The sequence below is a fragment of the Diplotaxodon limnothrissa genome, linkage group LG3 (genome assembly GCF_057381915.1).
Source record: "Diplotaxodon limnothrissa isolate DT_005_m linkage group LG3, D_limnothrissa_male_GT1.1, whole genome shotgun sequence".
NCBI classification, from domain to species: domain Eukaryota; kingdom Metazoa; phylum Chordata; class Actinopteri; order Cichliformes; family Cichlidae; genus Diplotaxodon; species Diplotaxodon limnothrissa.
In genome coordinates this window covers 14774412-14798982 of record NC_140598.1, presented here as the reverse complement: position 1 = coordinate 14798982, position 24571 = coordinate 14774412, and the positions used below count along the sequence as shown (strand labels likewise).

Below are 24571 nucleotides of genomic sequence, written 5' to 3'. Positions count from 1 at the left end.
TCGTCTCCCTCTCCATGTCTCGTCTCCAGCATCTAAACCATTTCCTGAATCTTGGGTAGAACATTCATGTGCTCCACCCTCTGTGCTAAATGAAACTGGGGCTTGTGGAAAGTCCATGAAAATGAAACGTCCTCACTGTGGTCTTAGTCTTCTTACAAAAAAACTTCAAGGCTCACATGATGAGGAGGCATTCAAACAGGTCAATAGATGTTTGCCTGGCCTGTCATCCACAGTGTTTTTGTGTAGAGGGACTTCTTCCTCTTTGTTTTTCAGTTTGCAGAGGACATGGAGCTCTTTTTAAAAGCATGTGCTGACGAGCAGAGACTACAGGTCAAAGCGATGTTTGACATTTAATGGACAGATGAAGGCACTGGCTGTTTGTTTGTGTTTTTTATCTGTTGTTTGTTTTTCAGTGTACAGAATTCCAGTTAAACTTATTATAAAATGCTGTTCACTTGTTTCCATACTTATAGTAAAAAATGTAAGTGTAAATGTAACAGCATTGTTTATACTTGTAACTTCAGAGTAAAAAGCTTATTGTTGATATTAACATTAATGTATTATCCTGTAATCAATAATATTTTTATGCATTTTACGCATTAACCCTCTGATCTCTATCCTGGCCATTTGGGGCCACTTCACTTCTCCTTGTTTGACTGCTACACTGCAGTGGACCAAAAGAATGACGCAGGTTTGATCTTAAGGCTCTAATAGTTGTGTGTGTTGTGCATGACATTGCAACGCAAACATGTATTTGCAAGATAGACTGGAATAAATTATGATGCATCAAATATTACACAGGCTGCAGTGAATTGTTGTTGATACAGGTTATTGAGCTTTGAGTTTCCCAGTCAAACGTAGCTTTGACACACATGCTAACACTCTTACTCTTGTACATTTCATAACAAGACACCATAGCCAAAATATTAGCTCTCAAAAAAAATTCAAAGCTGCAGCTGCAGCACACACAGCAACAAACACTGTTAGTAAATGTGTCCTGGAGTTTCTGCAGGTGCAGAAAGTGCTGCTGCTGTAAGTCAGCCTAACAGCTTCCAGATCACTGATATTTCTGGAAAGATGGCAAGAAGGGCATCACAGCTCATTTCTACAATCTCCCAGATCTTGGAATACAAGCCCCTGTCCCATGAAAACCACTTCACAGTAGTAGGAGTCCACTAAAACCTACAAATGAAGAGTGATCCTGGAAGAAATAGGGCGCACACTAGTGACCTCAACAATTGCAAGACAGCCTTGTCCCCGATGCTTATATGAAAAAAAATATGAAGATTTATGAAACCATTAGGACTTTATTACTGTTTTATCTGAAAAGCTACTGGTAATATTTAACCTAACTGGGATTTAAAGTGTAAAAAACAGAATGTAGATAAAATTTTGGTTTTGATGAAAAGGAGTGGAGCTTGTGAGCCACAATGTAAGCAGTGTTGCTTTGCTGACATGCACTCGATGCTGGCAGTACAAGCATTGTAGTGGTTCTTATGTTTTTGTAAACTAACTGTATAATATATTGAGCCATTCAACAGTACACAAATGTTTGTAGGCTCCTTTTTGTATGCAACCTGCATGTCTTTCTGAATTAATTGTTTGTTTATATCATGTTTTTCAGGAAAAAGAAGAAGTTAAAGTCAAGTGGAAGCCTTGCTCAACATGGTATGTAGTAACAACTTTGTTGGACGGGAACAGACATTCATACTGTTGATAAATAGTTATCACCTCAATTTGAATTCATGTATTTGGACTAAAGTAAATTGGGAGCTGTTAGCTGTCAAGCTGCTCCTCTGTGAGGAGCTTGATAGCTGTCCACCTCCAAAGTCCATTATGAGTTTTGGAGGTGGACATGGTCAAGACTTTTAAGAGTTGGCATAAGACTTCACTTCTTTATAGAGCTTATAGTTGGGGCTGGTTCAGGTCAGCCCTTAGTTATGCTGTCATAGCACCAGACTGCTGGGGGTTAGTGTCTACTCGTGTCATTGTATATATCCAGGAATATGTGCCTGAGGATAGTTGTCATGAAATCAATATTAAATCAAAGTTTTCCTTAATGACCACAGCTGGCATGAGTTCTCCAAAGCTGCCTGCTGTCTCAGGATCTGTCTCCAAAAAGAACCAGGGAGCGCTAACATGTTATGTTCTAGACTGATGAAGAAAATGCACATTAAACATAGTATAAACTCACTATGTTAAGTAATGTGAAGAGGATGCCTTTAGCTCCTATTGGGTTGGTTCCTTGATCAGTGCAATACAGAATCATTCATCTGGTTTGATGTAATGTCCTTCAAACACGTCAAAATGAGGCTCTGTAGTCTGTGTGGCCTCCACATGCCTGTATGACCTCACTACAACACCTGGGCATGCTCCTGATGAAGTGGCAGATGGTCTCCTGATGGATCTCCTCCCAGACTCCAGGACTAAAGCATCTGCCAACTCCTGGACAGTCTGTGGTGCAGTTGGTGGATGGAGTGAGACATGATGTCCCAGATGTCCTCAAATGGATTCAGGTCTGGGGAATGGGCGGGCCAGTCCACAGCATCAATGCCTTCGTCTTGCAGGAACTGCTGACACACTCCAGCCACATGAGGTCTAGCGCTGTCTTGCATTAGGAGGAAGCCGGGGCCACCCGCACCAGCATTTAGTCTCACAAGGGGTCTGAGGATCTAATTTCAGCACCTAATGGCAGTCAGGCTACCTCTGCCGAGCACACGGGGGGCTGTGCGGTCCCCCAAAGAAATGCCACCCACACCATTAGTCACCCACTGCCCAACCATCATGCTGGTGGATGTTTCAGGCAGCAGAAGGTTCTCCAATATGTCTCCAGACTCTGTCACAAGTACTTAGTGTGAACTTGCTTTCATCTGTGAAGAGCACAGGGCGCCAGTGGCAAAGTTGCCAAGCTTGGTGTTCTCTGGCAAATGCCAAACATCCTGCACGGTGTTGGGCTGTAAGCACAACCCCCACCTGTGGACGTCGAGCCCTCATACCACCCTCATGGAGTCAGTATCTGACCGTTTGAGCAGACGTGCATATTTGTGGCCTGCTGGAGGTCATTTTGCACAGCTCTGGCCTTTCTTTCCTACCCCACAGTACCTTTCCTTATCTTTTGTTTCCTACTCTTTTACTTAGTCTTTGATCACGGTTGTCTTTCTAGATAATTAATGTCATTTGTTCTGGGGCGAGTCACTGGCTCGGGTGCATTCTGGGACTGTCAGTTCACCAGTGTGCTGGCATGCTTCTTAACAAACACACCACTACAGCAAACATCTCAGTTGTACTTGTTGATTTCTTCAACAAAACACTGAACAAAACATGTCCTTGTGAGTGTGCTGCCTGGTGCTTTTACATTTTGTGGTAATTTGAGCAGCCCAGAAAGCATCCCATGAATTAAATGATGTTATTGTATCTGAACATGTACACGAGTCATTAAATTAGATGGGAAAGAATGATTCAGGGTAAACAACTGCACCAAGGGAATTACATTTTTCTTCTCAACATGTAAAATGTCTGTTGATAAGCAATTTCTGAAACAGACATTATAAAAATCACATTAAACAGATGTGATTAACTTTTTATTCTAGCAAACATAACATCAATGATGACACAATCAGTCTTCATCAGAAGTGCTCAAATCACTCTCATCGTCTGGAATGTCCTCCTCCTCCTCCGAGTCCATTTCCAGGAGTGGTTGGTGGCTGAGGATTCTCTTGTACACGTCCTTTACTTTGAGCGTTTCAGCTTTCAGTTCACTTTGTTTTTAAACCAGGCTATGGAGTCCTTTCTGTGCATCCTCCGACATGCCAACAAGGGAGGCTGTAAAAACAACAAAACTATTAAATATAAGTAAAACAAACAAACAGACAAAAAAACTCACCTCATAAACACAAGGAGTTAGGATCATGTAATTAAACTTTTTTTAAGGGAGAAGGCAGTGTTAGCTAGCAACCCAAATATAGGTAAAAGATCCAGTAAGACTTTAGCATCTGCTCTTATTTTCAATCAATTCATCACCAAATGTATAAATAAATAAAAGATGTGCTTACAGTCTGAGGAGATTGTCCCCAACACCACAGATCGCATTCGCAACACTGTCCAGTGATGCTGCATCTCCCTGCAAAGGATCATCTCCTCCTCTCTCAGGCGCCTCACAGCCATCACCTTCTCAAAGACCTTTCTCTTTGTCCGGAGGTCAGCAGCAGCTGCAGTTTAACAACATCAGATGGGAAAACATAGCAGCATATTATGATTCAAGAACAAAACATTCAACTGCTGCTCAGATACTGGGAGTTTGTTTAAAAAGGATATTTAGAAATCAAGAGCTTACGTTCACTTGTGCTCTGCCAGGGCCAAACGTCGCTCTGCATGAGGGCATCACTGGATACGATTTGCTTTGTTGCTTGTTTCCTTGTTGTAGTCGTCAACAGCAGCCGCCAAGCGTTTCTTCTCATCTAAGATGACCTTGCGAATTCTGTGTCGCCTCTTGTTGCTATCTGTAAATAATCATAAAAAGGAACACCTTCACATAATGTATATATTTACATTTTAATCTACACTCATCAATTCGTTTGCTAGAACAAATCACATCCAGCTTAAACAAACCTGGATCTGATTTTATTCTGTTTACAAAGTAGCTGTACAAGCTGTACAAACTGAGCATCAAACGGTCCGTTTCAAAGAAACTGTGACACCATTTTGTCTGTAAAGACTTTGTGTTCGCACTCTGATGATGACGACAAGCTCCTCTACTCGTGCCTGCAACGCTCCAAGGCTGCCATCAGTTTGATCCGTTTCTAAGTGAGAGGAATATTAATCAGAACACAGGATGAGTAACAGTCACCAAACTACAGTGGACTCTGTAATCACTGACTTGATGATATTCATTATAAGACATCTGGAGCCTTCATGTGCTGCATTATCATGAGATAACAAGTATGTTGGTGTTCAGCTTTATAAAACCAACTAGTACGACATCACTTCAACCCAGGTCCAATCCAATTTGATCAAACGCAACAACTCTGCCATCAATTCTGCTTTTACAAGCTTATTTTTCATTGTTTGTTGACACTGTCAGAAAGATCTTAACTCTAAGTGATAGGTTTGTAGCTTGAACCCATCCGCTGGAACGTTGAAGACAATATAATTACACTGCAAGCAAGACACAAATAGGCAAAGTTCTTCATGTTACTTGTGCACGGGAGAAACCGGACAGAGCGCCGTCCCTTCGCTTGACCCCAGTTGCTCTCGTCCGTCCTCCCGTAACACTGTCCTTTTATTGAGGTTACATGAATATGCATAGGTTCATTAACATACGACGTCTACATACATGCCTGTGTGTGTGTGTGTGTGTGTGTGTGTGTGTGTGTGTGTGTGTGTGTGTGTGTGTGTGTGTGTGTGTGTGTGTGTGTTGCTGATCAAAGGGTCAAACATCCTTGGTCAGGAAGAGGGTAGACTAGACCCCCCCCCCGGTGAGGAAGTCCAGCAGTTCATCTAAACAGAAAAGCACTTAGACTAGAACAGACGTAGCTACGTTAATCCTACCATAAAACAATTAAAACAAGATGCGACCTCTTCCCGTGCTCCCAGGATGTAGGTGTGCATTCTAGTGTGGAATGCACACCAAGCCTCTGTAGCCTGTTAAAGATCACACAACTTATCACTACACAATTGATTATACACCTCTAAGCATCTATGGTTAAATATTTCTAAGCATAAATAACAATCAACAATACAAACTCTAACATTCCCCCGTTTTTGACCTTTATGCTAGAAAGTTCCCAGTTATGCATACCTCATGTCTGACAGTTTCAATGCAAACATTTTTTTACTCAGCATATGTCAAATCACCCTAAATTACTGTAAAAGTTACACAGTTTAATAAATGTATTAGCAGTTACCCCATTCATTGAGCTCATCTCATGGCAAACTGCATCTTACGAGCAACCAAAGAAATTGTTAATTTAATAGTGAAACTAAGAAAGTAACATTTTCAAAAACATCTCAGCTTGGTGATGCTTCCTCCGGGTGTGCAAATCACATGTCTCTCTGCAGAGTGGTTTGAGCTCTGCAGGGCGTCATGAATGTCTCTTCTAGTTGTTTCGTTGTCCATAGGACCAGAGTCCAAATGTATGTAGAATAAACATTCAAACATACCAGTTAGTTTTGTTGTTTGTCAACATGGGTCTCAGCTATTTCCAAAGCTGCAGACCTCTCAGCACTCTAGTTTTATGGCCTCCCATCACCTCACTTCAGGCCTTCATCCTGCGAGGGGGATATTTATGACTCCTTCATTGTCCACGCTCTGCAGAGAAACACCTCTGTGGAAAGGGTGCAGGGTTCAGTTGTCTTACTGCTGTTATGATCCCAGCAGCCTTCAGAGTGTCATCGTATGCACAGTATAGTGGCACAGCATTAGGTGATGTTCATAGGAAACCACCTTCTGGTTCCTGTGCTTTCACAGAATCATGATGTCATCCTCGAACTCCTTCTGCGCTGTCGATGGAGCTTGGCACGCTCCCCTCATCCCACGAGTTTTCATGTTCCAACGCTGCTGAAGGTTTAAGGCAGAGCACGTCGTACACCTTAGTTGTCTTCCTCAGCGTCAATATTGAATCTTTCATTTTATTTAAAATCTCCTGGAAGCTCAGTAGCACAGCTCTCTGTGTGATGTCTGCTGTGCTGAAGATGATCTCTGATCCTCCTGAAGCCTCTCTCCTGGCCTCAGCTCCCATCTTGTGGACGATCCTCTCCTCTATTTTGCAGGCAGTTTCATGGTCCTTGCTGTGGCTCCAAGGTCTGATCTCATGATGGGCCCCAACCAGCTTGACCTTTGACCTCAACCACTGCCTGGCTGTCAGCTATGCCTGGAATGGTTCACGCTTCTCACTGGGCCTCTGAAGATTTCTCAGGAGATTACTGCTGCACCTGTATTTCCTTGCTAAGAAGAAAAACTTCTATTTGGAGAGCATGTCAACAATCATCAAACCACATTCTTTAGTTCAGTGAACTTCACTTATAGGCCATCAAAGCCTCATCTGAACATGGATGCACCACTTGCATAGGTTTAATACTTGTAAATAAACGGCTAATCACACAAATCACTGCAACAATAATAGTAAACATTGTTTAATGTTAATCCTTGCACTCCACCTCTTGACGCATGGACATTCCCATGCGTCAACTCACCAAACCTGGATCCCTGTCTTAAAGAAAAAGATTAGCTAGATCATGTCCCAGGCAACATCAGGGCACCTCCTCCGGAGTAGCTCCGTAACCCTGCAATAAAAGATGTTAGCGTGTGTTGCATATTAAGTTTGCTTAACACCTGGCTCTCCCAGGAGCCTGCATACACACCATCACGGCCTGGAAAGCAAAATCTGGAAGTGAAATCAAACTTCATACCTGTAAACAATTGTATCATAAGAGTAATAAGCATTCAACATCAGCAAGACAAGTGTCATGTGCAGGTTTTCTCAAATCAGTAACTACAACTATTACCCTAATTCACCTCAGACATGGATTATCCCATGTACTCTGTTAACATTAATGTAATCAGTGACTTCTCTTAAGCAAAGTCACTCCACTCATATATTATTATTATGGGTTCAAAAGTGGCCAGCAAATGAGCCCATAATAAACTATTCCATAATTACCGTAATCTCTTATTTGTTTTACTCATGTCACTTGTCCGCTTCAGCTGAATCTTCTAAATGCAGTCTCAGAAAAACAAACATTAGCAATACACATTGACCATCCTGGTGGGCAGGCGTCGGCCATCCACATTCCAGAGGTGCCATAAAACACCATAAAGTTAACACTCGCTGTGGAAACAGTAACACTGGTCTCATCACAGTATGTCTCAAACTATATTAATTTCTCCATCAACATATAGCCTGTAACTACAGTTTTCTTCACACATAAACCCAGAAATCTTGTAGTAGAGAAACATTAGCCAGTATTCCTATAAATCACATGATCAAACACATGAAGAACCGTAATGCTGTAAAAACGAAAATGCAAATGTTAGCGCTTGCGCAGGCGTATGCATACTTTGTCACAGTTATCTCTGTGAGCACACAAGCTAGTGAATGACACACACATAGTAAATTCACAGACACAGAAAATGGCATTTAAAATGTTAAATCATCACGCAACCTCGAGTGTTGCTGTCATCTTTCTGCTTCTGTAAAGGGAAGCACACACAGACTCATCTGCACCCCTGCCAGGCGGGGGTCAACTTCACACAGTCGTGTTACATCAGTAAAGTCTTGTCAGCTTTTGTCAGCTTTTACCAGTCAGTCAGTTTGTGTTCCTTTCACTCACTCATTCATTCGTTCTTTCTTTGCTGATAGTGGAACCTATCGTCGCATTTAGTTTCCACTCTCAGCAAAATGACGTCATTTCAAAAAGAAAAAGAAGAACTTTAGTTTGGATTACATCGCTGAATCCTTTTGGACTGGGACTGTCATTTAATAATTGTCCCAAATAAGTGGCTTTCTCCAGAGTCCATTTAAATGTGGAGAACTCACTTGGCACAATTTTCTCGACGACGTGTAGCGCTTTTAATTCCCGACGTGCAGATCTGCTTAAAGAACAGAGATTATCGAACAAAACTTTCAGTGCACTGTGAAAGTATCAAAATAAAAAGGCCTTGTTAAGTCATGACACAAGCTCCTCATCTCAGGAGGGTAAATCATACCATTAGCATGGTTCATCATACCATCATACTAATCGGCAGGCTCAACTTCACAACAAAAGAAAAATCATCAGCTAGATTCACTCCAAACCAACCATCAGCTGCACAAAACAACATAACCCTAATATCTTATTAGCTATGAGTTTAATCACCAGGTCTGTGCTCTTCACTCATTTAGGTCACAGATCTATTTTATTCAATTTTCCTTTTCCCTTCATCATAAAACATGTGACATGCTGTCATGCACTTCACAAAACAGTCTGTTCTGACGTATTCAGAGTTGTGTATCTAAATACAGGATTCACTCGCACATCAAAGCAGGAAACTCAGTGTTTTAGAGCCTCCACTCAACACACAACAACTCCAACACATCTCATTCACTCATACTAGAATTCAGTCACCTTTCATTAATCTAAAACCGATCAACTAATTTGCATATCAGCTATTAACCCACTAAGTTGACAGGACGACAGAAAAGCATGTTCAAAATAGTATCACAAAAGACAATTTCCCTCATACAGTAAATTACTTGTGCTGCATTAATCAAGCAGGAAGCTTCTCCCAATTTACCATTTTAACACTAAATTTATTGCCTGGTCACTGATTTATCAAACCAGGATTTTTTTTTTTTTCCCACAAAAGTTAAATTGTTGTCCTGCAACTTGGAGAGTCAATTTTTTTTTTTTTTTTAGGATAAATTCGGTATTTGATAACAAGTGTCTGCTAAATTGACACTAATTTAACACTGATGAAAGATAACAAGCTAATTTTCATTACATGTGTTTGTGTTATTAGGCAGGTCTAATGCATGTCTGTGGAGCTGCATCTCCAGCAGAGCATGTTCTTAAAGCTGCCTTTCCTACACACTTCTCTGCTATTATTTAATCATTTCTTAACTAATGTGCTATGAGTCTTCATGAGTCATTTTGTGTTTGGAATTGTTAGTAGGGTTAATGCATGTTCTGCTTGTGTGTGTGTGATTTTGTATATGTTTCTATTTTCGCAATGTTTCAGACTCCGTCTCAATTTTCCAACTTAAGCAGTCAGTTTTCTTTTCCCCAGGTTTGCTAACCCAAATTTTGATTTCCCACATTAAATAACAGCATTCCTCTGTGTTCTCACCTAGTCTTCTCACTCTGTTGTCCTCTCACTCTTTTGTCCTCTCCCACTTTAACAGTCCACAGCCGGCAGTTCTCCTTCAGCTTTGTCCTGTGTAGTAGCTGAAGTGCTGCTGCTGCCTTCTTGGGCGACTTCTTAGCAGCTGCTGCCGGTTTCTTGGCTTTGGCCGCGGCGGGCGTCTTAGCTTTGGTCTCAGTAACCCTGTTCATCTTGAAGGATCCGGAGGCCCCGGTGCCCTTGGTCTGCACCAGAGTGCCCTTCGCCACCAGACTTTTGATGGCGGCTTTCACAATCAGCTCGCCCACACTGGGGCCGACCTTCTTGGGATTGGAAGTCGTCGTCTTCTTCTTCTTGGCCTGAACCTATGCACAGGGCGCAGGGCGTGTTTATGATGGAGCCTTTCCCACCACAGCGCCGGCACGTTGAGCGCATCATGAAGGGTCCATTTCTTTCATGTAGCTATGGTCGCTAGCCAGCATGCTAGCCGCATGTGGCTTGCCCGAGTCACTCAGTCCTTTCTGAGCATTTCGACATGCTGCCGCCGCAGAACCTGGCCTCAAATCCAGCAAGCTTAGCGCGCTGATCTCCAAAAAAGTCCCGAAAGCCAGAAAGACGTCAAATAAGTGTCTCGTGCTAAGCGCTCGAACAAAAACTCCTCTTCATGCCGCCATCTTGCTCGCCCTTCCGTGGAATTCATTCAATCAGACAGGAAGATGGGTTTGCTTTCTTCTTCTGCTGCTTTTGCTTCTGCAGCCTCTGCTCCGATACTGCCGCTGCTGATCAGGTTTTTTCAGGGAAGAGTGAGAGTTTTGAGACAGATCGTGCTGTAAATAAGTCAGCCAGAAACTTGGCTTGAACGTTTCCAATTGTTAAACTATAACTTTTCTTCCGACCGCTGCATGTGGAAAATTGATTCAGGTCTGCTTTTCACCTGAAAGTGACAACTAAGACATTTTCATTATTATCATCAATGCTTAATCAACACATATCTCTCTCTCTCTCTCGCTCTGTGTTTTTGTGAACAATCCTTTCTTAAAAGCAGAAAATGAAATTATAGTTGTTTTTTTGGTTGATCAACACAAAACCTTTTTCCTATGATTATTTTTTTTCTACAATATAAATTCTCCCTCGTATTCACTCTTTTTTTTTATTTACAATAGCTGGTGACCTGCAAAATCACCGCTGTCACTCACAATCAAAGGCAATTACTCTTGCACAGTGCACAAAAACACTGTGATGTCAGACACATTCACACTCACTTTGTCATCTGCATAAATAAATCATATGGCTGGAGATATGTGCCATGGTGATCCATAGGCATGATCACACGTTTATTTAATTATTTTCAACCCAACAAAACAAATAAACAAAAACATGATGCTGATGCTATGAACACTCCACACACAAGAGTCAAGATTCAGGAAAACTGCTCATGGAAACGCTGCACACTCCAGTTATCACAGTTATCATAGCGCTGTTTCCCTCTCTTAGAGTAGTTCTCAGACAGCTCTCGATCTGATAATGTGTAGCCTGCTCATCAGCTCAGAAGAAAAAAAAAAACTGCAACGCAACATCACACAGTAGTTGCTCTGCCCACAGCGGCAAAGTCTTACACTTTCATATTCAACTCAGCTTCTCCATCATGTACTTTTAGATGTTTCATACAGGGTTCAGCATATTAGTTGTTTTCACAGGTGTGCTCTACATCTCAACAATGGTTCATAATAAGACGACAGTCTTCCACACAGGTCAAGTGCCTCTATGCACTTCATTAGTTTAAATATTTACCTATATCACTTCACCTCACATGTCATCGTACTGAATTTAAGCAACCACAAGCGTAATGTAGATGACTTTTAACAACTATCCACCTCAATTACGTCTATGGTCTGGCACACAGGCTGAAGAGTTAACGTTTTGTGTCAGCAAGGGGTGGGGGGACAGCCACCCACCAGAGCATAGCTGCTGATGTGGGCTGGCCTTCTCCACACGCTCTTCAAGGCTGGTGTGTTTTCTGAAAACTTCTAACATTTTAATCTCTTCCATTTTTAAGCCTGCGATTAACCGCACGGCTCAGGTCCGCGTGAAACCCGCGTGACCGCGCTCGCGTGAACCCGCGCAGCTGTGGAGCCGTCGCTCCCTCTCTTTTTTACATAAATACTTTGTGCTGCCAGGAGCAAAGTCCAGCACAAACGTCTGTCTCCCTCCGACTCACTCTTGGTTGCTTAGAAACCCATGATAACAACAACAGTCGGTGTCACAGACCACGTGTTCTGCTCCGCACACACCCACACAACAACAACAACGACGACAACAAAAACAACACAAAATAGGCCTATCGTCCAGCACAGTCTGGACCCCGCGGAACTTCTCAACGCCCCACAAAGTGGCGGAGAACTCACCTCTCGCCACACAAAGTAGCGAGGAACCTCTTGCTCCACAAAGTAGCAAGGAACCCGGGTATCGCTCCACAAAGTAGCGAACTTCTCAACGCCTCACACAGTGGCGGAGACTGCACAACCACACGGTTATAGAGTCGGGCTCTTCTCAACGCCTCACACAGTGGCGGAGACTGCACAACGACACGGTTATAGAGTCGGCCTCTTTAACTTACTTGGCGTTGCTTAGAGTGTAATATCAGCCCAAATCCCGCCGACCGTCATTCATCGAGGAGAAAAGACAGACCGCGAATCCACAGGAACTTCCTGGCTGACGTCAGTCTTTCAGCATGCCTCTCCTCCCCTCGGTGAATGCGATTCCAGGGATCCGGCTCGAAGGACCAATTAATGATAGGTTTGTAGCTTGAACCCATCCGCTGGAGCGTTGAAGACAATATAATTACACTGCAAGCAAGACACAAATAGGCAAAGTTCTTCATGTTACTCGTGCACGGGAGAAACCGGACAGAGCGCCGTCCCTTCGCTTGACCCCAGTTGCTCTCGTCCGTCCTCCCGTAACACTGTCCCTTTATTGAGGTTACATGAATATGCATAGGTTCATTAACATACGACGTCTACATACATGCCTGTGTGTGTGTGTGTGTGTGTGTGTGTGTGTGTGTGTGTGTGTGTGTGTGTGTGTGTGTGTTGCTGATCAAAGGGTCAAACATCCTTGGTCAGGAAGAGGGTAGACTAGACCCCCCCCCCCCCGGTGAGGAAGTCCAGCAGTTCATCTAAACAGAAAAGCACTTAGACTAGAACAGACGTAGCTACGTTAATCCTACCATAAAACAATTAAAACAAGATGCGACCTCTTCCCGTGCTCCCAGGATGCAGGTGTGCATTCTAGTGTGGAATGCACACCAAGCCTCTGTAGCCTGTTAAAGATCACACAACTTATCACTACACAATTGATTATACACCTCTAAGCATCTATGGTTAAATATTTCTAAGCATAAATAACAATCAACAATACAAACTCTAACACTAAGTTCTTTAATGAGGCCATGGTGGGTCCTGTTGTTATACACGAGTGCATTATATTGAGACTCACCTTCAGCCCATTGCTGCAGTGTGTCGTCATCCACACCCAGCTCATTTCTGCTCGCATTCAGGCTCTCCACTTGTTCTCTAAAGATCCTTATGATCTAAGAATACATTAATAAATGTCATTCATATGGACATTTTTAGAGTACTGGTGTTTCCCCCCCATTACCACACACATTAAAATGGGTGTTGAAAAAATGACCTTTAGATATCTCTGGCTCAAAGTGCGGCCCAGTTGTTCCACTTTCCTTTTGTTCCAGCCCAAAGCCAGGAGGCTCAGCATGTCTGTTCGCCCTGCATTTCAGTTAGTATACAAATAAGAATGAATGAGCAGGAGACTGAGTGGAATCTCACACACAGACACACACCTGCTTTAGACATGTACTTCGTTGTGATGGCCGCCCTAGACAGGAAACTGTTTACTTGCTCCACCTCTTCTCCAACTGTAGAACCGTCCCCATCCTGAAACGCACCTCCCCATTTGATCTATAGAAAGGAGGTCACAATACATGACTGCTGAATTCATTCAACCTTATAACAAAATGTCTTAAACGTATCCAAGACTACAAGCTGCAGTATACCTCGCACATCCAAGTGTGAGCTACTCAAAATTAAGTACACATTAAGATAAAGTCAAGTAAATAGTATTACGACAACACCAAGAGAAAAACAAAATAAATATCCACCCATCCAAATATGTATCCACACACACACACGTATGAGTATATGGTTATGGCGTTAACGTCATTTTAACAAGATTAACGCTGACAGCACTGATATATATGTGTATCTTACATCATTTGTGTGTCTCTGGATGTATTTCACAAACTCAGCAACTTCCTCATCTTTCTCAATGAAGACACCTTCAAAGTTCCCCTGCTCTGAAGTGCTGAACGAACACGGTGACAGTTGTTTGAAAAGAAACATCAAAATACAATTTTTGTACAAATCCATATTTGATTTATGTACACAATGCATAACGTACCTTGCATTAGACTGAAAGCGATAAAGCTTGCAGTTTCCATCAACTGAGACGGCGAGCATGTCTGGAGTGCAGGCAGGGCAGCTAAAGCATGGCTCCTTGCACATCCTGTCCACCTCAAACTTTACAGCACTCCACTCCAAGAAACTTTTGCTGAAGGCATCAGCTGATATTCGGCCAGTCTTTTAAGTAGAGGACAAACAACAGAATATTCACGGACAGTCATCATAAACATTGATTTGCACAATTTCCTTAAACTTGACAAATTTAGAAACTCACCCTTCCAAAATGGGCTGTTCGTTCATCCAGCACTTTGACAAAGGCCTTAAGTGACATCCCTGCTGCAGCTTCTTAATGTCATAGAAAGACTGAAAGACATCCATTGAAAACAGGGTGCAGAAATTTAAGGTGCCAGGCCAATATCCACCACCCTGGAAGTCCTTAACTGAGGGGGACCACATTAGGCCACAGCTGGTGCAGCTCACCACTGGCAGTGCAAGGTTATAACGGCCTTTAGGAAGGATAAGGAGAAATCCAGTCATGGCTCAACAAAGACATTCATTTTTTCCCATGTTGTTTTCAAAGTGGTCTGGTAAATCCAAATGACCTTTGACAGGTGCCCACATATACTGCGGGCCGAGGGTAATTCAAAACAATGTAGCAATGTACAATTTGCAATAAAACACATCTATTGTGTATGTAGTGTGTGACAAAAGAGCAACTTACCATTTATGGTTACAAGAGCCACAATTGCACCGGGTGAAACCTCAACGTTACAGAGGTTTCACTCTGGGGCCTTGAAAGCTGGAGGTTGAACCCATACCCCCTCACCCTTGAAGAACGTTTATCATGGTTTAAGGATTTGTTTTTTATTCAGTGGTCAGACTGGAGAGCACTGCAGCGGGTGTTTAATGAGGTCGATAAGACAATGAAGAGAGACAAGGTCAACTCTTCTTATGAGAATATTAGGAAGCGTCTTGTATATGATCAGCTCGCTCATGGCCCGAAGATTGGTTTACCTTCTGCCATGTTCAGGCCAAAAATCATCAAAAACCCTGAGGACTGAAAAAAAAACAAAAAAACAAAAGGTAGGTTGTCTCTGTGTGAGAGACGTTGGCATTAAACTCGATATTTTTAAAAAATGCAATGTGTGGATTTCTTTTACAGACAACATCTGCCATGTTGTGGACCGCTCAGAGTCTCCCCCTCCAGCACTGCTAATCCAGATGTTGGGTCTGTGTTTCCACAAGTCCCGCGAATTCTAGAGACTTATTCATCATGAAGAAAACAAGACAGTCGATCGATCGATTATGTGCGCAAGGGAGGCCACCACGAAAATGACCAGATCCTCCTCCTCCTGCTGCCTTTTATTGAGAGACCGTTCACACAAAACACGTCAGAACAAAGCCACGCCCAGACAAGGCATTGTATGTATATGTGTGAACTTCTGTAAGAATGTGTGTGTGTGTGTGTGTGTGTGTGTGTGTGTGTGTGTGTGTGTGTGTGTGTGTGTGTGTGTGTGTGTGTGTAAGAGAGAGCTTGAGAGAAGCTGAGCTTTATTCAAAGTGATTTGAAACAAACTGCAGCAATAAGGGCAAACTAGTGCACAGTTATGTTTACGTGAGCGTTATTTTGTATGCATTTGTACAGTTCCATAACTGTGAGAATACATTGATAGCATTTAACTCTAGTAACAGGCATTTGTACCAGTAAGCATGAAAAAGTAGGGAAAAGAACTAGTATGTAAGCACTGACTAGTACTGTAAAGTATATGTGTATATAGGGCAATCGTGGCTCAAGAGTTCGCAGTTCATCCTGTAATTGGAAGGTTGCCAGATTGAGCCCCGCCTCCGACAGTCTCGGTCGTTGTGTCCCGGGGCAAGACACTTCACCCGTTGCCTACTGGTGGTGGTCAGAGGGCCCGGTGGCGCCAGTGTCCGGCAGCCTCGCCTCTGTCAGTGCGCCCCAGGGCAGCTGTGGCTACAATGTAGCTGCCATCACCAGTGTGTGAATGTGTGAATGACTGAATGTAGTGTAAAGCTCTTTGGGGTCCTTGGGGACTAAGTAAAGCGCTGTACAAATACAGGCCATTTACTGTGCGTGTGTTTATGCTCAAGTGTATGAATAAATTAGTCAGTTTTAAACAGTTGCAATTTAAACAGTAGAAGAGTGGCACTATATTTATATATTTATAAAGAATTTCAAACAACAATTAATTGATGCTCAAAGCAGGTTTATTTAATTAATATCCAGATTTCCAATTAGTTCCCAATTCATTCAGCAGCAAATCACATCACCAGTCACTTCAAGGCTGTATGTATTATTGTAAGGTAGACCCTACAATAATACATACAGAGAACCCAGCAATCATATGACCCCCTATGAGCAAGCACTTTGGCGACAGTGGGAAGGAAAAACTCCCTTTTTACAGGAAGAAACCTCCGGCAGAACCAGGCTCAGGTCGGGGCGGCCATCTGCTGCGACCGGTTGGGGTGAGAGAAGGAAGACGTTTGTTGTAGGTCTGATTGAAGGACTGATGTGATGGTAAGTTGTCTGCTGCTCCGCTTTGAATATTGAGAGATTAGTTGATGGATTTCAAGCCAAATTGTGCCCAAGTTTAAGACCATATTCATTGGTTGTTTTTGTTGATGTTATTGTTTTGGGCTTTTTTTCCACAAGAATTTTCTAGCTCCCCTAGAATTCTGGCCACCCAAACGATGATTGCTGCTGAGAGAGCACAAGGTTTTGTCCCCCTGTACTATTCATGTCAGTGCAGGGGTTTCTCCTTGAGAGGCCAGGGTCGAAAAAGGGATGCTTCAGAACCTCCGAGGGTGTTATGCGCTGATTTGCATCCAAGGCCAACATTTCTTTGATTAGCCTTACAAATAATGTTTGGCCATTTTCCGGTCCTCGCCTAACCTTCAGCAGTTGTTCGAGGTCATCGAGACGCTTAAGTTTTATATATCGAGTTTCCTTGGATCGATAATCTGTCTCGTATTGAAATTGTTCTTGGGTCTTAAATGTCCAGCGCTGTTCGTTGTGGTTATCCTCGATGAAATAGCTGTCAGTGTACAAGCCAGACTCTAGAAGATGATCTGGTAGCTGACCCTGGGTTTCAATTATGAATTTCAAAACGTCATAATCGTCTTCCCCAGGATAGAGAGGCACCCCTGTAGCAAGCTCCACAGCTACCAGCCCCAGAGACCACATGTCGATTGCTTTGTCGTATGGAATGCCAAGCATAACCTCAGGTGCACAATAACCAATTGTCCCCACACGGTCACCAGGAATCACTGCAGAAGCAGGACATGCGAGGCCAAAGTCTATGAGTTTGACTTTGACTTGAGACTCACTGCGGTTCACAACCATGATGTTTCCAGGTTTGAGGTCAGCATGCACTATTCCCACAGAACCCAGGTGGAACAGAGCATTTGCGAGCTGATGCAAAATTGGCCTGATTTCTCTCATTGGGAGACCTTGGTTATTCCGGTCCCCAATGTAGTCCCACAGGCTTTGGTCGAGGAGTTCGAAATTCAAGCAAATGCGCTCTCCATCGAGGAAATAGCCGTTCCATTCGACAATGTTGCACCTGTCTGGATCCAAGCGTCGTAGCTGCTCCAGGATGAAAATTTCCAGTTTTGCCTGGAGCAGAATTTCAGGGTCGCTCTTGTTGACTTTAATAGCAACCGTTTTGTTGTTTTTTGTATCGCGACATCTGGTTACCAAACCAAAGCCTCCTTCTCCAAGGAAGGCCTCTACCACGTGGTGATCTCCTAAAATGGTCCCTTTCGTTATTTGAAGATCATCTTCAGAGGCAGATGGGTTGGCTGAGGTGTTGATGTCTCTTTTTTGAGGAAATTCAACTGAGTTTTGGAAACTGCAGCTGAATTTTTGCGATCCATGACTTTTCCAGCTTGAAGGCTGCTGAGAGAGCACAAGGAGTTCTCCCCCTGTACTATTCATGTCCGTGCAGGGGGTTCTCCTTGAGAGGCCAGGGTCGAAAAAGGGATGCTTCAGAACCTCCGAGGGTGTTATGCGCTGATTTGCATCCAAGGCCAACATTTCTTTGATTAGCCTTACAAATAATGTTTGGCCATTTTCCAGTCCTCGCCTAACCTTCAGCAGTTGTTCGAGGTCATCGAGACACTTAAGTTTTATCGATCGAGTTTCCTTGGATCGATAATCTGTCTCGTATTGAAATTGTTCTGGGGTCTTAAATGTCCAGCGCTGTTCGTTGTGGTTATCCTCGATGAAATAGCTGTCAGTGTACAAGCCAGACTCTAGAAGATGATCTGGTAGCTGACCCTGGGTTTCAATTATGAATTTCAAAACATCATAATCGTCTTCCCCAGGATAGAGAGGCACCCCTGTAGCAAGCTCCACAGCTACCAGCCCCAGAGACCACATGTCAATTGCTTCATCATATGGAGTGCCAAGCATAATCTCAGGTGCACAATAACCAATTGTCCCCACACAGTCACCAGGAATCACTGCAGAGGTGTTACATGCGATGCCAAAGTCTATAAGTTTGACTCTGACTTGAGACTCACTGCGGTTCACAACCATGATGTTGACAGGTTTGAGGTCAGCATGCACTATTCCCACAGAACCCAGGTGGAACAGAGCATTTGCGAGCTGATTCAAAATTGGCCTGATTTCTCTCATTGGGAGACCTTGGTTATTCCGGTCCCCTATGTAGTCTGACAGGCTTTGGTCGAGGAGTTCGAAATTCAAGCAAATGCGCTCTCCATCGAGGAAATAGCCGTTCCATTCGACAATGTTGCACCTGTCTGGATCCAAGCGTCGTAGCTGCTCCAGGATGAAAATTTCCAGTTTTGCCTGGAGCAGAATTTCAGGGTCGCTCTTGTTGACTTTAATAGCAACCGTTTTGTTGTTTTTTGTATCGCGACATTTCGTTACAACACCAAAGCTTCCTTCTCCAAGGAAAGCCTCCACCATGTGGTGATTTCCCAAAATGGTCCCTTTAGATATTCCAAGCTCATCTGAGCCGAAGGATGGGTTGGCTGACATGGTGTAATGTGTCTGTTTGCGCTGTGGATTGGTGAGAAACATATGTGTTTCAGTTGCTGCAGGTCAACGTCCGTTAAGCATAAAGTAACAGGTGAGCGCTCCTATTTATGGGTTTTGGGATCAAAGCAAAGTTATGACGTCAGAAAGGATCAAAGCAAAGTTACCGCGTCACAAGCGATCGAAGCGATTCTAATATGTGCGCATGCGCACATATGAGAAGCGATCGAAGGGATTCTAATATGTGCGCATGCGCACATATGAGAAGCGATCGAAGGGATTCTCATATGTGCGCATGCGCACACACGTGCTTGTTTGTGTAATATTGTTCACACTAAACTTGACCCTAATCAATTTAATATCAGTCAATCAAAGAAAATGTTAGTTTTGGAAAATTTTAAAATGACATAACTGACAGTTAAAACCTTTTTTGTTCATGTATTTGTATTTGTATTGTCTTCGGGGTTTTTTTTGCATACCATGTCAAGCTTTTCTGTATATAGTCATGTCGTAGATTTCGGAGCAAAGAAGAAATTGAATTGGATTTTAATATTGCAGTGCTTGGATTTCGGATTTGGTGCTTAAAACTTCTTGAAACTGTAACCGTATTTCATTCACCACAAATAACTATCTGATTGAATATTTTTCTTATCAGATAGAGAAATAAAACGAGTCGCAAAGTCTAAAAGCAACATTTCTCTGCCTGGGCTGTACCTCTGCACGTTAGTCTGTTTCAGTGTGTGACCCCCCACTAGTGGTGTGCGGATCGATACTGAAATATCGATTCTTCCGATACCAGCAATTTTTGTTCTAGAATCGATTCTCATATTATAATATCGATATTTTAGTACTCTGGGGTAAATTTGTAGTTTTTCCATTAAAATGAATGCAGTGGAAAGAAACTATATCATTTGGATCTTCTAAATTTGAAGGAACTACTTCCTCTTACGCCTTTCATAGTCATATGCGAAATACGGCTGTATAAATGTGTCGCAGCCCCTGGCGTGCACACTCACAACAATGGCTGAGCGCAAACAGAGTCAGACGCGGTTTGTGGTATATGTGGCAAGACAGTGGGGTGTTGTGGCAACACCACTGACATCGTCAAACACCTCGGAGTAAATCACATCACAGAATATGATGAGCTTATGTTGAGGCGAACTGAAGAGGAGGACGGGGACAGGTGCTGCTAGGGCGAGAAAGACGTCTCTCGCAGAGTGCTGCAGGCAGGCAACATGCTCAAATAGCGCACAACGTCAGTTTTTTTTTTTTTTATATATGATTATTCTGCATTATTAAGCAATAAAAACAAGTTGTCTGATGTCCTCTAATCATTATGAAGCAATATGGTTATGTTATTATTACAATTACATAATACAATTATATATTGTATTATGAAATGCAATGAAACATTAAGTTTTTGTACAGAGTATCGGTATCGGATCAGTATCGCCGATACCACCCTGAATTTTACTTGGTATCGGATCGGAAATCAGTGGTATCGCACATCACTACCCCCCACCCCCTCCCTGATCAGTCGGGGGTGAGTGCGCTAATGTGCCTGGAGGCCGTTTTAATGAGTGTTTGCTGGAAAACGAAAAATACAAGAAGGATTTGTACGTTTTCACAACGGGGGAGTTTGCGTAAGTACTAGTAAATAATTTTCTCGAGTGTGTACGTTACACATGTTATTTGTTTAAAATTGGTATTATTATTTTGCTAGCTAGCAAACTCGCGGGATAAAGGATTGAAGTGCACTCAGTGCGATACAATACGGTGGCGCTATTCTAACAGTTAGTTATTGCAGGGTAACTTGTAGAATATGCTGTGAATTGAACCAAGATTACACAGCAGTAGCAGTAATACGAGTTACTTCCCTCAAGTGAAAGCGTTAAACGTTAGCCCGATGCTTAACTAGCCAACGTCAGGCTTTCTGATTGAAGGCTAAAAGCGACGTTGTCACCAAGTAAACAGAATATTGATGATATTTTTGTGTATCGCTGCAGCCTTTTCAAGTATTAACCTGGTGTCTTTGGGAACAGCTTAGGGGGAAATGACGGTAATATGACTGAACCATATGGGAACAAAGAATAGGCACTTTTTTGTGCTACCGAAGTTTCCTCGCTTTCATTCAAAATCTGTTTCTCATTAAACAATTGAAACATAATGGCTTCAAGCTGACATTGAGGCCTGTGGGGCACTATCAGCCACTGAGACAGTAGACAAGTGACTATTTCACACTTTAAGGCTGCCTGTTTATTTAAGGGAGATGAACAGTACATTATAACTGTACATAATAATATCAATGATGATAGATTAAATAAATGGGTTTTTGAAAGACGCTTGTGCATTTTTAAAGTCTAAAGTGTTGAATTGATCTGAGTATGTCATCTGTTCAAAGCCTCTCCCAGTCAGTGCTGTTCTCTATGCCTGTCTTACTCTACATGATGTTATTAGCACAAACACTTTAAAGGTGATAATTAGGTCTACAACAATAACACAGACTGCAATGTAGTTAAGCGTCTTACAGTTAGTTTTGAATGAATGAACTTAAAAAACAACACAAGCAAAGATCTGTCTCCTCCTGTTTTTTGTGTCACATAAGAAAGAAGCATCAATATCTGATGAGAAGACTTATTATTAATTTGGCCTTTCACGTGGTCTTACTCAGGTGATGCGAAGTGAAATATGCATCCTTTTTATGGTAATGTGCTGGAAAATGTTGAAAATGGACATTAAACGTGCTCACAAAGTGCTTGAATTTGACCCTGAAAGGTGTATGAAGCCAGAAAAAGTCACACTTGGAGTAAAAACCTCTCATAGCAAGTTAATCATATTCAATTGATTTGATGCTTTCAGCACAAAATTTAGCCACACAGTCAGGACAGCGTCTGATTTACCTTCATCGGTAAACGTGTTTATGCAGTACATAGTAACAGTGTGGCTGAGTCCTCTGGTTCAAATCAGTTCCAGTACATTTGGAGATGTAAGTCTTAACCTTTCACATGCATCGGGAAGGAAAAAACATTTAATCTTCACAGTACTGCCGAAGTGCAGCGATACATTGTGAAGTGCACATTTCCATTTCTCATACAGTACCGAGCAAAAGTCTTGAACCACCCCCTTATTTTTTCGTGTTTTGCCAGGTCAGTCTGTGTTAACGGTGTTATTAACTGCATTCTTCAACTAAAGAAGTGAGAACAAATGATGTGGGCTTTTGTTTTTTTGCAATAGGCTGCAAGTAAATGTGTACAGATACAATTTAAAATTGGTTCTTTGTTAAATTTTCTGGTCCTTTCCGTGACTTAGGTGTCTGTTTATGTTTGAATGTTTCAGAGATTAGTGTGAAGGGTCTTAACAGACAAAAAGTGGTCAAATACAAGCCCTGGATTAAAAATCAGAAACACTTTAAAAAGCCTGGAGAGCTATTCCTTAATACCACTTTAAAGATTACAGGGAAGTCCGGATCCCTGGAAGCAAATGAGGGATGGCTCAAGACTTTTGCACAGTGCTGTACATGTCATGTTCCCTGTTTTATAGCTCAGCTCAAACTGACACGTTCTCACTAACTGCTTCTCATTTTCTCCACAGTGAACTTTGACCACTTCCAGATACTGCGGGCCATCGGGAAAGGAAGCTTTGGAAAGGTAATGCAGCCTCCATTTTTCACGCCACTTGTATATTGTTTGCCCTTAATTACCCACCACGGTCGTCATCTCTAAAGAATCAGTGCAAGCGAAGCGAAATGTGCTGGGATTACACTTCAGTTCTCGTGTGCTGCTGTTATTTAATAACAGTTATAAATGCAGCTTATGCAATTATTTCTATAAAGTCAGTTAGAGGAGAGCCGATTTCTATTTCATCTCACTCAATCTAGGTGGGAATTTTGACCCCACGTCTCAATTTAATTACACAGCACATTGAACGTCTGGATGAGACTTCAGTAATGAATTCAGGACTGTGTGTGTGTGTGAGATACACAATTGGGGCTGCAGAGATTGGAATAGTTTACCTTCATTTTAAATATCACTGCCCTGTGCACATTGTCGGCTTTAAAATTCAAACTTAAAGAGTTTGTAAGTAAACTGGCTGAGATGAGACAGACGATGCACCGGGTCCTCGTCTGAGTGCTGGCTTTCAGTTGTGCTGTCTCTGTTGCCCAGCCATGCACACACAGACACTGTGCTACACTTACACAGTGAGACAGATGCTCACAGAGACGTCCAGATACATTTTGTCCTTGCTGGAGGTCATCTTGTGTTTTTTGGCCCACTGTGGCCTCACACCGAGCTCCTGCTGTTTTTTGAACACTTTAACAGCACCAGTCTTTAGCTTCCTATTGAACACACAGTGGGGGGGTGCAGGAGGTAATAAATCAAGTGTGATTATCCTAATTTATAGTTGTCTTTATGTTAAGGATTAAAATAAAATTCACAAGAGGAAGGTGTTGGTGTGTGTGGTTGGGAAGAGAAGGGCGAAGCTAGAATGAAGCACAAACAGAGGGAGGTGTTTGCCTCTCGCTGTAGCGCTGTGAAACACGATCTGTAGATTGCAGCTTGTGTAGGTGCTCCAAGAAAATGGGTTCATTGGCATGCAGCACTGTAGATGTGCACGTATGCACTCGCGAAAGAGAGAGGATGCTTGTGTTGCTGAGCTCGTTCTTGCACAGCGGGGAGATGTGAGGTAGGTTGGGGCTACCTCATAACTCCCCGCTGTGAGGCTGCCAGATGGGAAGAAGAGGAAACCGCCTCGTTGTCCTGAAACGCTCGTTTTCCTCTGCTCACTTTTCATCTTTACAATCTCAGCACTTGGGTGTGTATCTTCTTGCAGTGGGCCTCTCAGTTTCATTCTTATTCATAAGCTCCTCTTTGTGTTATTTAGTTTGTACCTGAAAAGTCTAATTTATGCCTGAGTACACAAGTACAAATAAAAGGAGTACCACGTACTTTAATGGGTCAGCTTGGGTCCAGACCTGAATTAGAGATAATGTTGGGCTGTTTTAGGTCTGAGCCACTAACCTGACGAAAACGCAACACAACTGCTGGTAAGTGCGTGTTGTTTAAAACAGAGAGTTGGAGAGGCAGGTCAGTGCTTTTAAAGGTTTATCAGGTGTCAAATCATTTTATAGATGGGAAATGTAGGACTGTGCAAAAGTTTGAGCCACACCTTAATTCTAACATATAACTTGCTGGGTAATGGGAAACGGGTGCAACAGTTTAAATTTGAAAAGTTTACATGAAAATACAATATAAAAGG

At 42.6% G+C, this 24571-nt stretch overlaps 2 protein-coding genes across 2 annotated transcripts in view; one reads left to right on the top strand and one right to left on the bottom strand.

Annotated features, from left to right (window-relative positions):
- Window positions 1–24571, top strand: part of LOC146634638 (protein NLRC3-like) — a 272849-nt gene that overhangs the window by 96592 nt on the left and 151686 nt on the right. The window lies entirely within an intron of this gene.
- LOC146634642 (uncharacterized) lies at window positions 16982–19318 on the bottom strand. Its single transcript, XM_085349696.1, has one exon. It carries the CDS (start codon window positions 19316–19318, stop codon window positions 16982–16984), a length of 2337 nt encoding a protein of 778 aa, XP_085205822.1.

What these genes read in the sequence shown, in the direction of transcription:
- LOC146634642 (XM_085349696.1), bottom strand. Translation starts at nt 19,318, where the DNA reads ATGTCAGCCAACCCATCCTTCGGCTCAGATGAGCTTGGAATATCTAAA.